Raw genomic sequence first — 16,546 nt, 5'->3', positions numbered from 1 at the left:
TAGACTTTCTCCTGTTGATTTTTATTAAGCGTAAGGAAGGAGGCAAATGTTGCAATTCTATTTTGACCATTTAGGTTACATTGAGACTGAAGAAGACTGATGGGGGAAGGGAGTGTCCCTTTCTAGACATGAATGTTTCGCAGCTTGGTACCAACATGACAACACGCAAATATGACCTGTGTGCCACCACTTATATCCAAGCCATCTCTCTGAGATGTCTTCAGTTCTTAGGTAGGTGTGCTGCAAGACTGTTTCAACATAAGCATACGATGTGATGCATTATTATCTTTTTAAGTATTTGGTTGAGAATTGCCTACTATCAGTCAGTTGCCCTGGTTAAAGTGTGGAGATGAGTGTTTTTCCAACAGCTATTTAATTTGCTACTGCAGTCCTTTTCCTACATACTTCCTGTCATAATTCTCCACTGGATAGCCACCAACTCATTTTTAAAATGTTCCATCTTTTCCCACCGCAGACAGAAATGGGGAACCTCTCTGCCTGGTGAACTCTACTGCGGAGTGTGGAACAGAGCTTCTCAAAGTGCAGTATGCCAAGGTAATGTGTGAGGAACAGAGCTTCTCAAAGTGCAGTATGCCAAGGTAATGTGTGAGGAACAGAGGCTCTCAAAGTGCAGTATGCCAAGGTAATGTGTGAGGAACATAGCTGCTCAAAGTGCAGTATGCCAATGTAATGTGTGAGGAACAGAGCTTCTCAAAGTGCAGTATGCCAAGGTAATGTATGAGCTTCTCAAAGTGCAGTAAACCAAGGTAATGTATGGAACAGAGCTTCTCAAAGTGCAGTATTCCAAGGTAATGTATGTATGGAACAGAGTTTCTCAAAGTGCAGTATGCCAAGGTAATGTATGAGCTTCTCAAAGTGCAGTATACCAAGGTAATGTATGGAACAGAGCTTCTCAAAGTGCAGTATGCCAAGGTAATGTATGTATGGAGCAGAGCTTCTCAAAGTGCAGTATGCCAAGGTAATGTATGGAACAGAGCTTCTCAAAGTGCAGTATGCCAAGGTAATGTGTGGAACAGAGCTTCTCAAAGTGCAGTATGCCAAGGTAATGTGTGGAACAGAGCTTCTCAAAGTGCAGTATGCCAAGGTAATGTGTGGAACAGAGCTTCTCAAAGTGCAGTATGCCAAGGTAATGTGTGGAACAGAGCTTCTCAAAGTGCAGTATGCCAAGGTAATGTGTGGAACAGAGCTTCTCAAAGTGCAGTATGCCAAGGTAATGTGTGGAACAGAGCTTCTCAAAGTGCAGTATGCCAAGGTAATGTGTGGAACAGAGCTTCTAAATGTGCAGTATACCGAGGTAATGTATGGAACAGAGCTTCTCAAAGTGCAGTATGCCAAGGTAATGTATGTATGGAACAGAGATTCTCAAACTGCAGTATGCCAAGGTAATGTGTGGAACAGAGCTTCTCAAAGTACAGTATGCCAAGGTAATGTATGACACAGAGCTTCTCAAAATGCAGTATGCCAAGGTAATGTGTGCGGAACAGAGCTGCTCAAAGTTCAGTATGCCAAGGTAATGTGTGGAACAGAGCTTCTCAAAGTGCAGTATGCCAAGGTTATGTGTGGAACAGAGCTTCTCAAAGTGCAGTAGGCCAAGGTAATGTGTGGAAAAGAGCTTCTCAAAGTGCAGTATGCCAAGGTAATGTATGAGGATCAGGGCTTCTCAAAGTGCAGCATGCCAAGGTAATGTGTGGAACAGAGCTTCTAAAAGTGCAGTATGCCAAGGTAATGTATGGATGGAACAGAGCTTCTCAAAGTGCAGTATGCCAAGGTAATGTATGTAAAATATAGGTTAAATAAGGGGAACAAATTAAATGGACCAGATTACAATACATTTTATTCCATTGTAATTGTGCACAGTACAGGTACTAAGTCAATGCAATACCACGTTATGGCATATTGTAGCATATCGAAACTATCCAATCACAAATCACACACATTTAGGCATGCTATCGCAATGCCATTGAACAGGAAGTGAGATCATATCTCAGCAACGCTTTGATACAGTAAGACCACAAACCTACAAATTCTCTATTAAAAGTCCTGCGTCTGTAAATGGGAAATAAAGTGGCTTGGACAGAGCCTTACACCATTCCAGCCATTGAACATGGTGCTCAGGGTGCACAGAGATCAACAAGCCTTCTCCAAATTGCAGACTACAATTTTTAGAACCATTTATCGTCTTCTCTTCATCGTCCTCCTCTCTCTCTTTCTTTCTCTCTCGCTCTCTCTCTCTCTCTCTCTCTCTCTCTCTCTCTCTCTCTCTCTCTCTCTCTCTCTCTCTGATATATGATATTGAACCTTGGCTGCTGAACATAATAAGACATGGTTAATACAATATGCTAAAGGTAGACTAGTATGAGACACCATGCATGGTCATGATCTGTGCAGGCATAATCGATTAACTTAGAATAGGTTTCCCTAATCAAAGAGTCTGATTGCTTCACTTTATTTATAGGATAGTCATAAAGATTAAAACAATTGGTCAAAGCATAGTTTTTGATCCACTCCTAATGTGTACATAGGGATGCAGATCCTAAACATGCCATCCATCTGTGGCCCCAGCTATGGCCAAGCCAGCATTCCTAACACAGCACTGGTAGAAGATCTCTTATTTTGTTTGTCATTAATGTTGTCTTGAACTTTCACAGGCTGACAAGAATGGGCCAAACTTCACAACTACCTATAAGAACACTGAACAAGTCTTAAGTGTAAGTCAGACTAAGTTGCAACGTAATATTGCCAGACCACAAATTAATGTTTACAGTGTAGATGTCGGAGATCAACCTGTGTCATCTCATTACATACCAGTAAAGCACCAAGCATAGAAAGAGAGAAAATGAAAGGCATGGTATAAATTGTCACAATTATTGTAACATATTTGAATTTCTGTCATTTTGTCTGTTCATTCTGTCTTAAAATCTGTCCATTGTGTACATGTTGAGTAGGGATGCACCGATACCAGTATCAAATTACTCATACTCGTTTTGAATTACCGATACCAAAAACCGATACCCAGTGTTGCGTCTGAACGCGTGTGCTTTCTTCTCTACTGTCTATGCCTGGCAGGTGTGAGAGCGCCGAAGTTGCATAGAGACCGAGAGCGGTATTGCAGACGGATAGAGATTTTTAGAAAAAAATATAGCTGGCAACATATTGAAATAAAGAGCTGAACTAGTTATTTTTTTTGTAGCTGTGAACTAAGTTAAACATTTTGAATTATGAACTTTGAAATGAACTAGTTCATTTTAAAAATGGTGAACTATGAACTGAACTAGTTCATGTAGAAAGTGAACTTCACCAACACTGCCGATAACACTTAAAGGCACAATATGCAACAATTATGCTTCAGGATTAGGGTTAGGATAAGCAGTTTAACCTTAAAATAACAGCTTAAAAAAAATTGGGGCGCTACAATGACTTTTAATATGGAAAATTGCGTCCGTGCCAATGGCATAGCAGGGTCGATAGGCATATAACTGTAGTTTTGCCTGCCGATGCCCGCCGACCTGACTTTGATTACCATCTGCCGATCTAGTAAGTAGCTTATTTGCCGTCTTGCTTAGTCTTGTGTTGCACATGATTGATGTTTGACTGTGTAAGGACAGTCGTTGAGTAATTAGTTTGTCATAATGTCAAAGTCAGCACATTTCAAGAGATTTCGTTAGTTTTAGCTGCTAGCATACCTTTAGCGAATAGCTATTAATCCTTAATGCACCTTTAACAGTATTTCACTACATCCAACTGGTCGCGCTATGCGGACACAAAATGTGATTTGTTGTCCTACCTGACCTACCACTCTCTGCCCTACTAGTAAGTATCTTATTTGCGGTCTTGTTTTGTCGTGTGTTGCACTTGCTTGATGTTTGACTGTGTTAGGAAAGTTTGACATAGTGTCAAAGTAGGTATACAGTATGTCAACAGATTTCGCTAAATTTAGCCGTTAGCTTACCGCTAGCTATTAGCAATTCCGTTGTGCTGCCTTAACGGCGATTTGGGCTCATTTTAAGATAAATGATGAAGACAGGAGTAAGACACTGCTACGGTGTCGAGGGGCGGAAAGGAAAGTACTTCCTTTGACACAAGCAATTTGATTAAACATCTGAAGACACACCATAGTGCTAAGCACACAAAGTTCACTCATGCCAGTGGTGCAAGAGACCAAAGCAACCAATCTTTACTGACGTCTTGCAAAAGAAAAAAACGCGCACGCACACAGACATAGAGAGAGAGAAGGGGAGGAAGAGAGACAGACGTATAGTGCCACATAGGTGATTGTTTGTGTACTTGAGCCGGAGACTCTTTTGATCCTTTTGTAACTGAACTGTGCTCATGTGCTTATCCAGGAATAGTTCTGTTCACTTTTTGTTAAGCAGACTGTGTTGTTAACTATGCATCAAATTGAACTGCCTTTATCTAGTTATATTTACATTTTGTCTAATATGATGATATTGACTCTTTTTTTTGTTGTTGAAACTCAGCTCTGTTTATTTTTGGCTTGGGATAGCCTTCTGTTAATGTTGTACTATAGGCTTGACATTATCTGCAGAGGATAAAATAAAATCTTTCATGGAAACCAAATCTAGGAAGTATCGGTATCGGTACTCGGTATCGGCAAGTACACAAATAAAAATACTCGTACTCGTATCGGTTTGTAAAAAAGTGGTATCGGTGCATCCCTAATGTTGGGCTTCATGTCAATGTGTCTGATTATCCGGCTGCTCATGCTTCCAGATCTTGTTCTCCTCTCTGGATGTGAAGCTGCACACTGAGGCTCTTCTCTCTGTGATGAACTTCTTCTCCACTGTGGTCACCCCTTCACCTTCAAACACAGTCACTGCAGACATAGAGACCAAACCCACAGGTTCAAGCGCACATGCCAACAGAGTTGGTAAGAAAAGTACTCATGAACAGTCACATGTGGGAATATAATGATGTTCTTTCTCTCTGTAAAAACGGCCTTTGTTTTCTGTGTATGTGCAGAGGTTCCAGAGTCTCCTGGTGAAGGTGGTGTGATTGATCTGAAGATCTTGATGAAGCTTGAGGCATTCAATGTGCTGTTATGTGACCTGAGCTGCAGTATAGCTGATGTCAAGATCCAGGGTAAATCACACTCATATACTCAAACACTGCAATTCCATCATACATACATTGTGAAAGACAGTTGATGATGTTTATGATTGCATACATGGGTTTTGTTTTTGTGTGATATCAGGTCTGCAAGGCTTACTGTTGAAGCAGCAGTCTGACATGCATGTCTCCACCAGCCTCAGAGATTTCATCATAGAGAATGTGGATCCTCACACTATACACACCAAGGCAAACTACAGCTCTAACATTTATCTCAGTTTAGTTTTTTGCTGCTTATCTTAGTATTTCCCCCCACTGTGCACATTGAATGATGTGAGTTTCTCCCAAAGGCTGTTTCCATCGCTGGCGGAGAGGTTTTCAATCTCAGCATGAGCTTGACTCCTAAGGCTACAGAAGGTTCTGGATACGCAGACATGAGCAAGATGGATGGATGTGTCAACCTGTGTGTGGGCTGCATCCAGGTCATCTACCTACACAAATTTGTCATGTCACTGCTGGTAGGTCTCTCTCTCTATATATATGTTTATGTTTGTGTTGTAAGTTGAGAAATAAGTAGTTTGCAAATCAGTAATGGGAATTCAGGGTGTGATATAAGGCATCATTCTCATCATTCTTATCCTTTCATCAGCTATAAAAAACATCTGTGTCAGTGTTTAAGGGGTGAGAAATAAGAAAAGCTGCAAGTTAAGATTCAAATCATTAGAACACTTATCAGGAAAATTATCTACATAACAGTCATGTGTCCTAGGGGACGTTTCTGTGTGTATGAAGAAGCATGATTGATGATGGCTGACGTGTCTGTGAATATGAAGAAGCATGATTGATGATGGTTAAAATGTGTCTGTGAGTATGAAGAAGCATGATTGATGATGGCTGAAGTGTCTGTGTGTATGAAGAAGCATGATTGATGATGGTTAAAATGTGTCTGTGAGTATGAAGAAGCATGATTGATGATGGCTGAAGTGTCTGTGTGTATGAAGAAGCATGATTGATGATGGTTAAAATGTGTCTGTGAGTATGAAGAAGCATGATTGATGATGGCTGAAGTGTCTGTGAGTATGAAGAAGCATGATTGATGATGGCTGAAGTGTCTGTGTGTGTGAAGAAGCATGATTGATGATGGCTGACGTGTCTGTGTGTGTGAAGAAGCATGATTGATGAAGGCTGAAGTGAGGGATGTGCATGGCTGCTCTCTTTCCATTCCACTACAATTCCAGCTTCTTCTTTAAATATACAGCCGCGGAAAAAATTAAGAGACCACTTCAAAATTATCAGTTTTTCTGGTTTTACTATTTATTGGTATGTGTTTGAGTTAAATGTTCAATTTTGTGTCATTCTATAAACTACTGGCAACATTCCTACCAAATTTCAAATAAAAATATTGTCATTTAGAGCATTTATTTGCAGAAAAATGACAATTGGTCAAAATAGCAAAAAAGATGCAGTGTCTTCGGTCTCGATTAATGCAAAGAAAACAAGCTCATATTCATTTTTAAACTACACAATACTAATGCTTTAACTTAGGAAGAGTTCAGAAATCAATATTTGGTGGAATAACCTTGATTTAAAATCACAACTTTCATGTGTCTTGGCATGCTCTCCACCAGTCTTTCACATTGCCGTTGGGTGACTTTATGCTACTCCTGGCGCAAGAATTCAAGCAGCTCGGCTTCTTTTCATGGCTTGTGACCATCCATCTTCCTCTTAATCACATTTCAGAGGTTTTTTATGGGATTCAGGTCTCGAAATTGGGCTGGCCATGAGAGGGTCCTAATCTGGTGGTACTCCATCCATACCTTTACTGGCCTGGCTGTGTGGCATGGAGCATTGCCCTGCTGGAAAAAACACTTCTCAGAGTTGGGGAACATTGTCAGAGCAAAAGGAAGCAAGTTTTTCTTCCGGGACAACGTTGTACTTTGCCTGGCTGAGGTTTGTAAAAGACCATAAGGATTGAACCAAAGCGGACTGGAGGTTCTTCTAAGATCGTCTTCTCTGATGAGTCTAATTTCACAGTAGGCGCAAGACTCTGTGGCTTGTAGGCCTCTCCAGGTCTCCGTCTAACCATCAGACGACCATGTGTTGGGCAAAGCTGAAAATTGGACTCATCAGACAAGACGAACTTAGAAGAACCTCCAGTCCGCTTTGGTTCAATCTTTATGGTCTTTTACAAACCTCAGCCAGGCAAAGTACAACGTTGTCCCGGAAGAAAAACTTGCTTCCTTTTGCTCTGACAATGTTCCCCAACTCTGAGAAGTGTTTTTTCCAGCAGGGCAATGCTCCATGCCACACAGCCAGGCCAGTAAAGGTGTGGATGGAGTACCACCAGATCAGGACCCTGTCATGGCCAGCCCAATTTCGAGACCTAAATCCCATAAAAAAACCTCTGAAATGTGATTAAGAGGAAGGTGGATGGTCACAAGCCATGAAAAGAAGCCGAGCTGCTTGAATTCTTGCGCCAGGAGTAGCATAAAGTCACCCAACGGCAATGTGAAAGACTGGTGGAGAGCATGCCAAGACACATGAAAGTTGTTGTGATTTTAAATCAAGGTTATTCCACCAAATATTGATTTCTGAACTCTTCCTAAGTTAAAGCATTAGTATTGTGTAGTTTAAAAATGAATATGAGCTTGTTTTCTTTGCATTATTCGAGATCTGAAGACACTGCATCTTTTTTGCTATTTTGACCAATTGTCAATTTTCTGCAAATAAATGATCTAAATGACAATATTTGTATTTGAAATTTGGTAGGAATGTTGCCAGTAGGTTATAGAATAAAACAAAAATGTACATTTTACTTTAACACATACCAATAAATAGTAAAACCAGAGAAACTGATCATTTTGAAGTGGTCTCTTAATTTTTTCCGCGGCTGTATATCACGTGCTACAAAGACCCCTGACAACCAATCAAAACTTTTCTTGAAACACAATCTGAAGCTTTGCACCACTTTACCATCCAAATGTGGTGATGGCATTGATTGATTGACACCATCATCAAGAAGGCCCAGCAGAGGATGTACTTCCTGCGCCAGCTTAGGAAGTACCTCCCCCTCTCACTACTTTTCTCACTACTTTGTGTAAGCACATTGAGAACCAGTTTACAAAGTCAAATTCCTTGTTTTTGCAAACTTACTTGGCCAATAAAACCTGATTCTGATTCTGATTCTGATGGACAACTGAAAACTTATTTTCTTCTTCTCTCTCTTCATGCAGAACTTCTCATACAGCTTCTATTCTTCTTCTCTCGCTCCATGCAGATCTTCTCCAATCACTTCTTTTCATCTTCTCTCGCTCCATGCAGATCTTCTCCAATCACTTCTTTTCATCTTCTCTCTCTTCATGCAGATCTTCTCCAATCACTTATTTTCATCTTCTCTCTCTCCATGCAGATCTTCTCCAATCACTTATTTTCTTCTTTCTCTCCATGCAGAACGTCTCCAATCACTTATTTTCTTCTTCTCTCTCTCCATGCAGAACTTCTGTAATCACTTCTTTTCTTCTGCTCTCTCTCCATGCAGAACTTCTCCAATCATTTATTTTCTTCTTCTCTCTCTCCATGCAGAACTTCTCCAATCACTTCCACACGGCCAAAGAGGCTCTGAGTGCTGCCACGACTCAGGCAGCAGAGAGGGCTGCCAGCAGTGTGAGGGATCTCGCCCAGAAAAGTGTCCGTCTGTCTTTGGACGTCAAACTAAAAGCCCCCGTCATCATTATCCCTCAGTCCTCAACATCTCCTAATGCGCTACTGGTTGACCTGGGCCTCATCACTGTAGAGAACATCTTCAGCTTGCTCCCTGTGGAGGGGCCCCTACCAGTTGTGATCGAGCACATGAATGTCAACCTCACACAGCTCAAGCTCTCCAGGTATGAGCGGCGTTGTGTGCAGTTTTTGTCTCATGTGTCACCAGGGGCGGCCTTTCCTACAGGCGGGTTAGGCGGCCGCCTAGAGCGCCATCTAGAGGGGGAGCGCCTAATAATGCGCCCGAAAAAGAAAAAAAAAACACAATTTTTTTTTTTTTCCCGGACGCAAAAGTTGGCGCTCCTTCTACATCTCCAACCAATATTTTGACATAATAAAATAAATCTAACTTTAGGGTAAAATGAGACAAAACTCGAAAACGGAGAGCTATGTTCTTCATTGGTGTTGTTAGATCATGCTAGCATAGCGAGACATTTGGTGCGAATGTGTGTGTATCCTCTGAAGAGGCTTAACCCCAACGGCGTGCATGACTAGACGGTCCGGATCACAGAACTCATCGATATATCTCTTTACCGTCGGAAAGACAGGTGAAAGTAACGATATTACAACCCCGCAAGGTGCAGGGAAGTCCACTTATGATGTACAATACACATTAAGGGTTGCTACAATATGTTATCATGAAAACACTAATGATGAACACAGTATTTCATAGATCAAACTGATTTTGGAGAAACAGTGTATAATGAGCAGATAAACAACACGTGGGAAAACATTAATACAACTTCTTCAGGGGGTTATCAAACATTATTGTGAATGAGAACATGTACATGGATTTATGGGAACAGCCGCTCGACAGGTCCTCGTCTGTTGCAACTAATTACAAATCAAACTTCTTCCAACAATATCACATAGGCCTATGCGCAAAGTAACGTATTCTTTTAACGACATTGAAGCGAGGAAATACATTTCGCCACAAAGCTAAATTTAACAAATAATGATAATACTGACTAACATGCCGGCAGAGTCGCCCCATAATGCCGTGCGGCGGGCGCATATACTTTTCTATGTGTGATAATGCACTAACGATGTACCTGTTCCTTACTGTTCTTATTGCATGTCGTTGTTCTGTGTTGGGACTGAGTTTATACAGGTGTGTGACGGTAACACAGTCTATTTGCTGCGATCGTTGTGTTTATGTGAAATAATTGCAGTCTTACAAGGCAAAATAGCGTTTGAAAGTTGCAATCGGGGGAGGGGGGCAGGGGGCGCCAGGAGTGAAGCTCGCCTAGAGCGCCTAATGTGCTAGGGCCGCCCCTGTGTGTCACTTTGGTAAGGGAGAGAGCATTTTCAGTGATTGCCAACGATTAAACAAGCATTGTGGGAAAACTTGCATTATGGTTGAAGATCTGTCATGTGACATGATTTAGTTTATCGCCCTTTGCTATTAGTGTGATCACAGTTGCCTTCATCTTTGGGAAGAAGTATAATGTGCTGTCCAGCACTTCTTAAGTCCATGCCATAAGGTGTGCCAAATCATTCTATAATATAATCTCATTTATCTCCACAACATTTGGTAACCTAATGTAACCTCTAATCCACCTGGTAGTGCGATTTATAAGTGGAATGACCTAAAACATCTCGGTTACGTATGTAACCACGGTTCCCTGAGCAGGGACCAGATGTAACATATGAGACATGACACTGTTATGGACCAATCGAAGCACTATCTATTCACGCCGGAAGGCCGAATTGCGACGAATCACCGTCCTGAGCCCGCCCCCATAAATAGGGGGTGACTACGTTGCTCATCCTCTGAAGACTCTGAGCAATGAGCCTACCAGAAAAACACGCACTGTGCACGCAACGCATGTTACATCTGGTCCCTGCTCAGGGAACCGAGGTTACATACGTAACCGAGATGTTCCCTATTGCAGCTAGACTGCGATGTAACATATGGGACCGAGTCCATTCACGCGTGCAACAGTCTCGGCCAACATACATACGCACACGCCAACCTATTCGCCTTGCCCTCAGAGAGGTTCATGTGGTGGGCGGCAGTGCGCCTTATATGGGGTATGAATTCAACTTAAGCGAAACGGGATCACCGATCCCTTGCTTATGAAACTTACACCCCTGCGCCATCCGCCTTTAACACATAAAGGGAGATGAACACATAATTAAGCATATTCACAGGCCTCAGAAGATCACAGATCACTTGCCTGCAATGAACTCTGCAGGAACCCAGCCTCTGCCACATCCAACATATAGTAATTAATAAAGGTGTGGCGAGAGCTCCAGCTGGCAGCTTTGCAGATGTCATCCACTGAAATGCCCTTGAACAGGGCCCAGGATGATGACCCCCACGAGTAGAATGCGCACGAAGCTTCTCCGGGGGCTCCAACGATAAACTTTTATAATACAAAGTGATAGCCTCCATCAGCCAACGGGAGAGGCTCGACTTTGCCAGAGGTTTGCCTTTTGCGTTTGCACCAAAGCACACGAATAACTGATCAGACTGCCTGAACGTACCGGTGCGCTCCACATAAGTGCGCAGAGCGCGCACCGGACAGAGCTTATGCAAACGCTCCTCCTCCGCTGATGCGAAAGGAGGGGGCAAAATACTGCCAACTCAATGACCTGGTTACGGTCCCCTACCATTGTATAAGGGTGGCGCCCCGCCCCCCCAAAGCCCCCCCCCCGCCCCCCCTGGAAGGTCAAGTTAACTTTGCTCAATTTAATTTTCTATAAAGCGTCAGATCACAACGGAAGTCATTTAAGGATACCTTTCCTATTGAACAGGTCTTTAGCTTGTTCTTTTATTAAACACAATAAATAGCTTTGTGTTATTTATCTTATTTGCACGACGGCATGTAATTTTTGTCACTAGATGATCGCGCGTTTAGAATTGTTCTCCTGCTCTCTGTATCGCGCAAGGCGTAGTTCTGCCCCGATGCGCACACGTTACTTTCAGGGCCGGATTAAGACATTTTGAGGCCTGGGGCTAATTACCAGGATGAGGCCCCTATATCGCCCCGACGCACATCGTGACACGCACACAAACCCACACCAGGTGCACTGTCACATCAGTGTTTTAAAGTCCACAGAACCACTCTATAAATATGATCAGTTTAAAGCCAAGGATATATGTATGTACGTAGTAGACTACACTGTAGACAATAATAAACCAATAATGCAAATGTATACATATTTCCATTCATTCAAAAGCAAAAACAAGGCTAAATAGCCAGGGAATGAAATGACGAATTGATTAAGCATATGCCTATTAGTGAAGCAACAGCTTGGCTCCGCGCCCACGTTTCTATGCAAGAGCACCGACGTGTGGTCAGGGGAGGCAGAGCTTCACCTGTCATCATTAAAGTAAAAAAACAAATAACGATCAAAGGAAATAAATATTTTCTACTGGTCTGTGATATAAATGTATTTTCTGCATGATTCCAATCATTTCGAGCAGTTTTATAATCAAAATCGCTGAATTTGCGCATGTCCTGTTCAAACAGACAGGAGACAGCAAGACGATGAGGCAACAACGAGCTGTGCTTCATCTCAGATTGCGCAATACCTCACAAACTGGACTGAGTGTAGAACCTATTTAGTCCTGCTGATCTGACAAAAAACCTCAGTGAAAACCTCTACACTAATATTTGACCATGACTGCGAAAATGGAAGATTCTATAGCTAAGCTAAAACATTTCACTTAGCTATGTCTAACTGGCTTGCACATAATTTGTCTATAATTTTCAATGAATTAGCCTAATCTGCAGCGATATGCGTGAGGATAAGAACTCAAACATCTTCTATTGCTGAAAGAATTTACGTTTTATTAGGCCTATTTAAATGGAACCGGGAAGCCTGGCTTGTTACCTGCATCATCGTATTTGAAAGCGCGTTATTAAAAGCGTTTATCCCTGTCTTAATGATGTGGTGCGAACCAAAGCAAAGTTTAGAAATGTGAATTAATCTTCTTCAGTCTTACTTTGCACTTGAGGGCTTTTGCGATTAGAAGGTCACAGTCCACGGACCAGTCTTTTGGCCCCACTCTCGTGCTTTCTTTGACCGGACATTGTCGTGCATTATAATTTGTTTCACTCTGAATGTTTCTAATGTTATGCGCGGTGCGGTGCCGTTGACTCACTCGACATCGGGCGACCTGAGGCCCCCCTGGTGGCGAGGCCCGGGGCTGCAGCCCGGTCAGCCCATTCGTTAGACACGGCCCTGGTGACTTTCTGTTTGAAGATAAGATAGCAGTTAGTAGTTGCCGGCTGACATACGGCTCAGCGCCAGCTCGAGTGCTCACTGACTTTTCTCTTGGTGTACAGAATTTTCATATTGTAAAAAAAAACATCTAAAATGCATATTTTGCACGCAATATATTTGGAAATACAGACAAAAAGCTGTCCGATTTGAATGGGGTATTTATTCATGTATATTTTGTCATCACTCGATCTTGAGAGATGTCTTCAAGTAACGTTAATGTTCCAAACATCGAAGGTGCGCCGCGAACCCCGGAACCGGAGCGCGCCCTGAGCAGGGCGCAGCCCATGAGGTTTCCAGCTCCTCGTGAACCTCCTCAAAGAAGGGGATCGCCGAGGGAGCTGGAGGGGGTGGGCCACCATAATACTCCCCGTCCAGCAATGCAGTACGCACGCTGGGTGGGGGAGGGAGGGGGAAACCAAGCTGGCTTGCCGCCCTCCTCGCTACCTCGTGTAGCTGGTGGCCCAGGGTCCGGGAGAGCACCGCAGGCTGCGTAGCCCGCGGCGCGTCACCCAGAACCATGTCTGTGTCCTCCTCGTCCGAGACGTGCTCGAACGAGTCGTCCAGCAGACTCTCTCGCTCCAAGTCGACGTCCAGCTCCTCGAACTGGACGTCGAGCACGGTCAGCAGCTCAGCTGCCACTGCAGTCACCGCGAAAAGAAAGAAAGAAAGGCGCCTCGTGGCTCGTGCCGTCGTCATGGCGGCACAGAGCGCACAGACGGCAGGGATCTCCCCAGACAACGCCGCCTGCCCAGGCAGAGCACACAGTCCCCTTGTCGCGGGGATAACCACAGTCCTGGTAAGGCTTGGACATCTTTATTTGAAATGAAACACAAATTAGCAAAGAGCTATATCAACGTAGTACGTTTAAAGCAGTAGTGAGACGGCAAGTCGAGGACGAGTGTGGCCACCAGCTAGACAGCAACTTTGCTTAAACCGTTGAATATCCTTGTAGCACTCGGAGCTAGTAAGGGAATTCAATCCGACAACTCACCAACTCGAAAAGAGTAAAAGCACACAAGAACAAAGGATACGCTGAGCGTGTAGAAGAAACTGACGGTCTTTAGCTTAAGAGGATGAGCGACGTAGTCACCCCCTATTTATGGGTACCTGAGGGGGCTGGCTCAGGACTGTGATTTGTCGCAATTCGGTCTTCTGGTGTGAATAGATAGTGCTTCAATTGGTCCATAACAGTGTCATCTCCCATATGTTACATCGCAGTCTAGCTGCGATAGGGAATATAATAGTGAACCTAATTAATGAATTTAAGCCTATTACAGAATGTGTTTCCATAAGACAAATATTGTACAGTGTTTTGAATGCACTTGAAAACCGTACATTTAATCTGTCTTAAATTCAAGACTAGTTTTTAGTTTAATCAATGAGAGCTCAAGCATTTGGAATGCAACCTGTAGACTGTTTGCCACTTCATCAATAGAGAGCACCACTGTGCAAATGATCATGTCATTGGCATAAAAGATTAATCTCAAAATGCTATTATTATTCGCATAGACAAATAGTGTCACTAAATTCAGTAACGGGAAATTACATGATAAGACCGTATGTGGAATGGAGTCCCTACGGATGTTGAGGCCATATTTAGTATGGGACATGATACCATGATACATGAAACCAGCCATGGTGGGTTTTCTGTGTACAATCTGTCTTAACAAAGCCATTTGATTTTCTGGCAGAAGAAACTAGAATGAGCTAATTTCTTGTATTTGTGTGGCTGTGTATGTGTGTGGTTGTGTGTGTGTGTGTATGTGTGTATTTGTGTGGCTGTGTTTGTGTGTTTGTGTATGTGTGTGGCTGTGTTTGTGTGAATGTGTGTATGTGTGTGTGTTTGTGTGTTTGTGTATGTGTGTGGCTGTGTATGTGTATATGTGTGTTTGTGTGAATGTGTGAATGTGTGTATGTGTGTGTGTTTGTGTGTTTGTGTATGTGTGTGGCTGTGTATGTGTATATGTGTGTTTGTGTGTATGTGTGTTTGTGTGTATGTGTGTATGTGTGTGTGTTTGTGTGCTTGTGTGCTTGTGTGCTTGTGAATGTGGCTGTGTGTGGCTGTGTGGCTGTGTGGCTGTGTGTGGCTGTGTATGCGTGTATGTGTGTATGTGTGTTTGTGTTTGTGTGTGTGTGTATGTATGTGTGTTTGTGTGCTTGTGTGCTTGTGTATGTGTGTGGGTGTGTATGTGTGTATGGTTGTGTGTTTGTGTGCTTGTGTGTTTGTGTATGTGTGTGGCTGTGTATGTGTGTTTGTGTGTATGTTTGTGTGTATGTATGTGTGTGTGTGTGTTTGTGTGTGTGTGTGTGTGTGTGTGTATGTGTGTGTGTGTGTTTGTGTGTATGTGTGTATGTGTGTATGTGTGTGTTTGTGTGTTTGTCTGTTTGTCTGTTTGTGTGCTTGTGCATGTGTGTGGCTGTGCCAGAGTGCATCTGCATCAGAACAAGAGTACTGAGCTGCTGGAACCTGTCAATCTGGTGTTGGCAGTGCAGCGGAACCTGGCCTTTTCCTGGTATTGGAGTCTGCCAGCCGTCGAAATACACGGTGACCTGAAGCCAATGAAGGTCTGCATACACACACATGCACAGATGACCTGAAGCCAATGAAGGTCTGCATTCACACACATGCACACATTTTATGTTCCTCATCTCCACACAGTTATTCATCTTGCCATTACTTCCCTTACACGTGTCATGAGTCTTTTTGATGGGCAATTCTCATGGACCCTTTATTTAAATAAGATTAATTAATGCTTATTAATGTAAGTGTTACATGTACTCTTTATTTAAGTTGGATGTATTAACATAATTCATGTTAGTGTTGCAACCCTCAAAATAAGTCATCACATAAAAAATAACTCAGGTGTTAGTGCAAGAAGCGAACATTCACGTTTGTGAAACCTATGAAAAGTGACCGTGGTATATAGAAATACAGACCACATTAGCCACTTCACAGCCTACTACGAATGACAAAAGCATGGAGGGGCGAGGGGCGAGCGTCAATGAGAGAGGTCTGGGGCGATTTCCATTTCGCCCCAAATTGCCCCAAAAATGGGCGGGGCCATTTGAGGCACGACTTTTGCCTGAATGTTGCCTGATTGGACAATGACATTCAGAGGCAGATCAGACGGGCAGATCTCCTTTTCCCATTGGCAGTGCGTCGCCCCGATCGCCCTTATGGACGTCTAGTATTTAAAGACATGAATGCTAAATGAGAGTGGGTGTGTATTCATATGGATATATGGATGGCATTTTCCTTACTGACAGGTATCACTGAGTCAGAAGGATCTTAGAATGGCTCTAAGTATTCTGATGGAGAATACAGGAGAGGCCAGCTGTGGAGACATTCAAAAGACACTTGACTTGGAGCGTGACAGCGCCTCAATGCAGAAAACCACACTAAAAGGTACGAGATAGAGATTTAAAATGACGTTAAACCAAATACAGAAATGATTGGTAACAT

The 16,546-nt window shown here is 42.9% G+C and overlaps 1 protein-coding gene across 4 annotated transcripts in view; it reads left to right on the top strand.

The window, feature by feature from the left end:
• The window catches only part of vps13c (vacuolar protein sorting 13 homolog C), a 271,108-nt gene that overhangs the window by 134,989 nt on the left and 119,573 nt on the right, over positions 1-16,546 (top strand). For all 4 annotated transcript variants that reach the window (XM_080843884.1, XM_080843883.1, XM_080843882.1 and 1 more), the window contains 10 exons: positions 75-231; positions 476-555; positions 2,670-2,729; positions 4,753-4,909; positions 5,002-5,121; positions 5,234-5,337; positions 5,439-5,606; positions 8,671-8,972; positions 15,510-15,648; positions 16,351-16,489. In XM_080843884.1, the coding sequence (XP_080700010.1) occupies positions 75-231; positions 476-555; positions 2,670-2,729; positions 4,753-4,909; positions 5,002-5,121; positions 5,234-5,337; positions 5,439-5,606; positions 8,671-8,972; positions 15,510-15,648; positions 16,351-16,489 (1,426 nt within the window). The remainder of the gene's footprint in view (positions 1-74; positions 232-475; positions 556-2,669; positions 2,730-4,752; positions 4,910-5,001; positions 5,122-5,233; positions 5,338-5,438; positions 5,607-8,670; positions 8,973-15,509; positions 15,649-16,350; positions 16,490-16,546) is intronic.

The sequence above is a fragment of the Sprattus sprattus genome (assembly GCF_963457725.1).
Source record: "Sprattus sprattus genome assembly, chromosome: 8".
NCBI lineage: Eukaryota > Metazoa > Chordata > Actinopteri > Clupeiformes > Clupeidae > Sprattus > Sprattus sprattus.
Note: the sequence above shows the minus strand (reverse complement) of the source record. Positions and strands in the feature narration are given on the sequence as shown.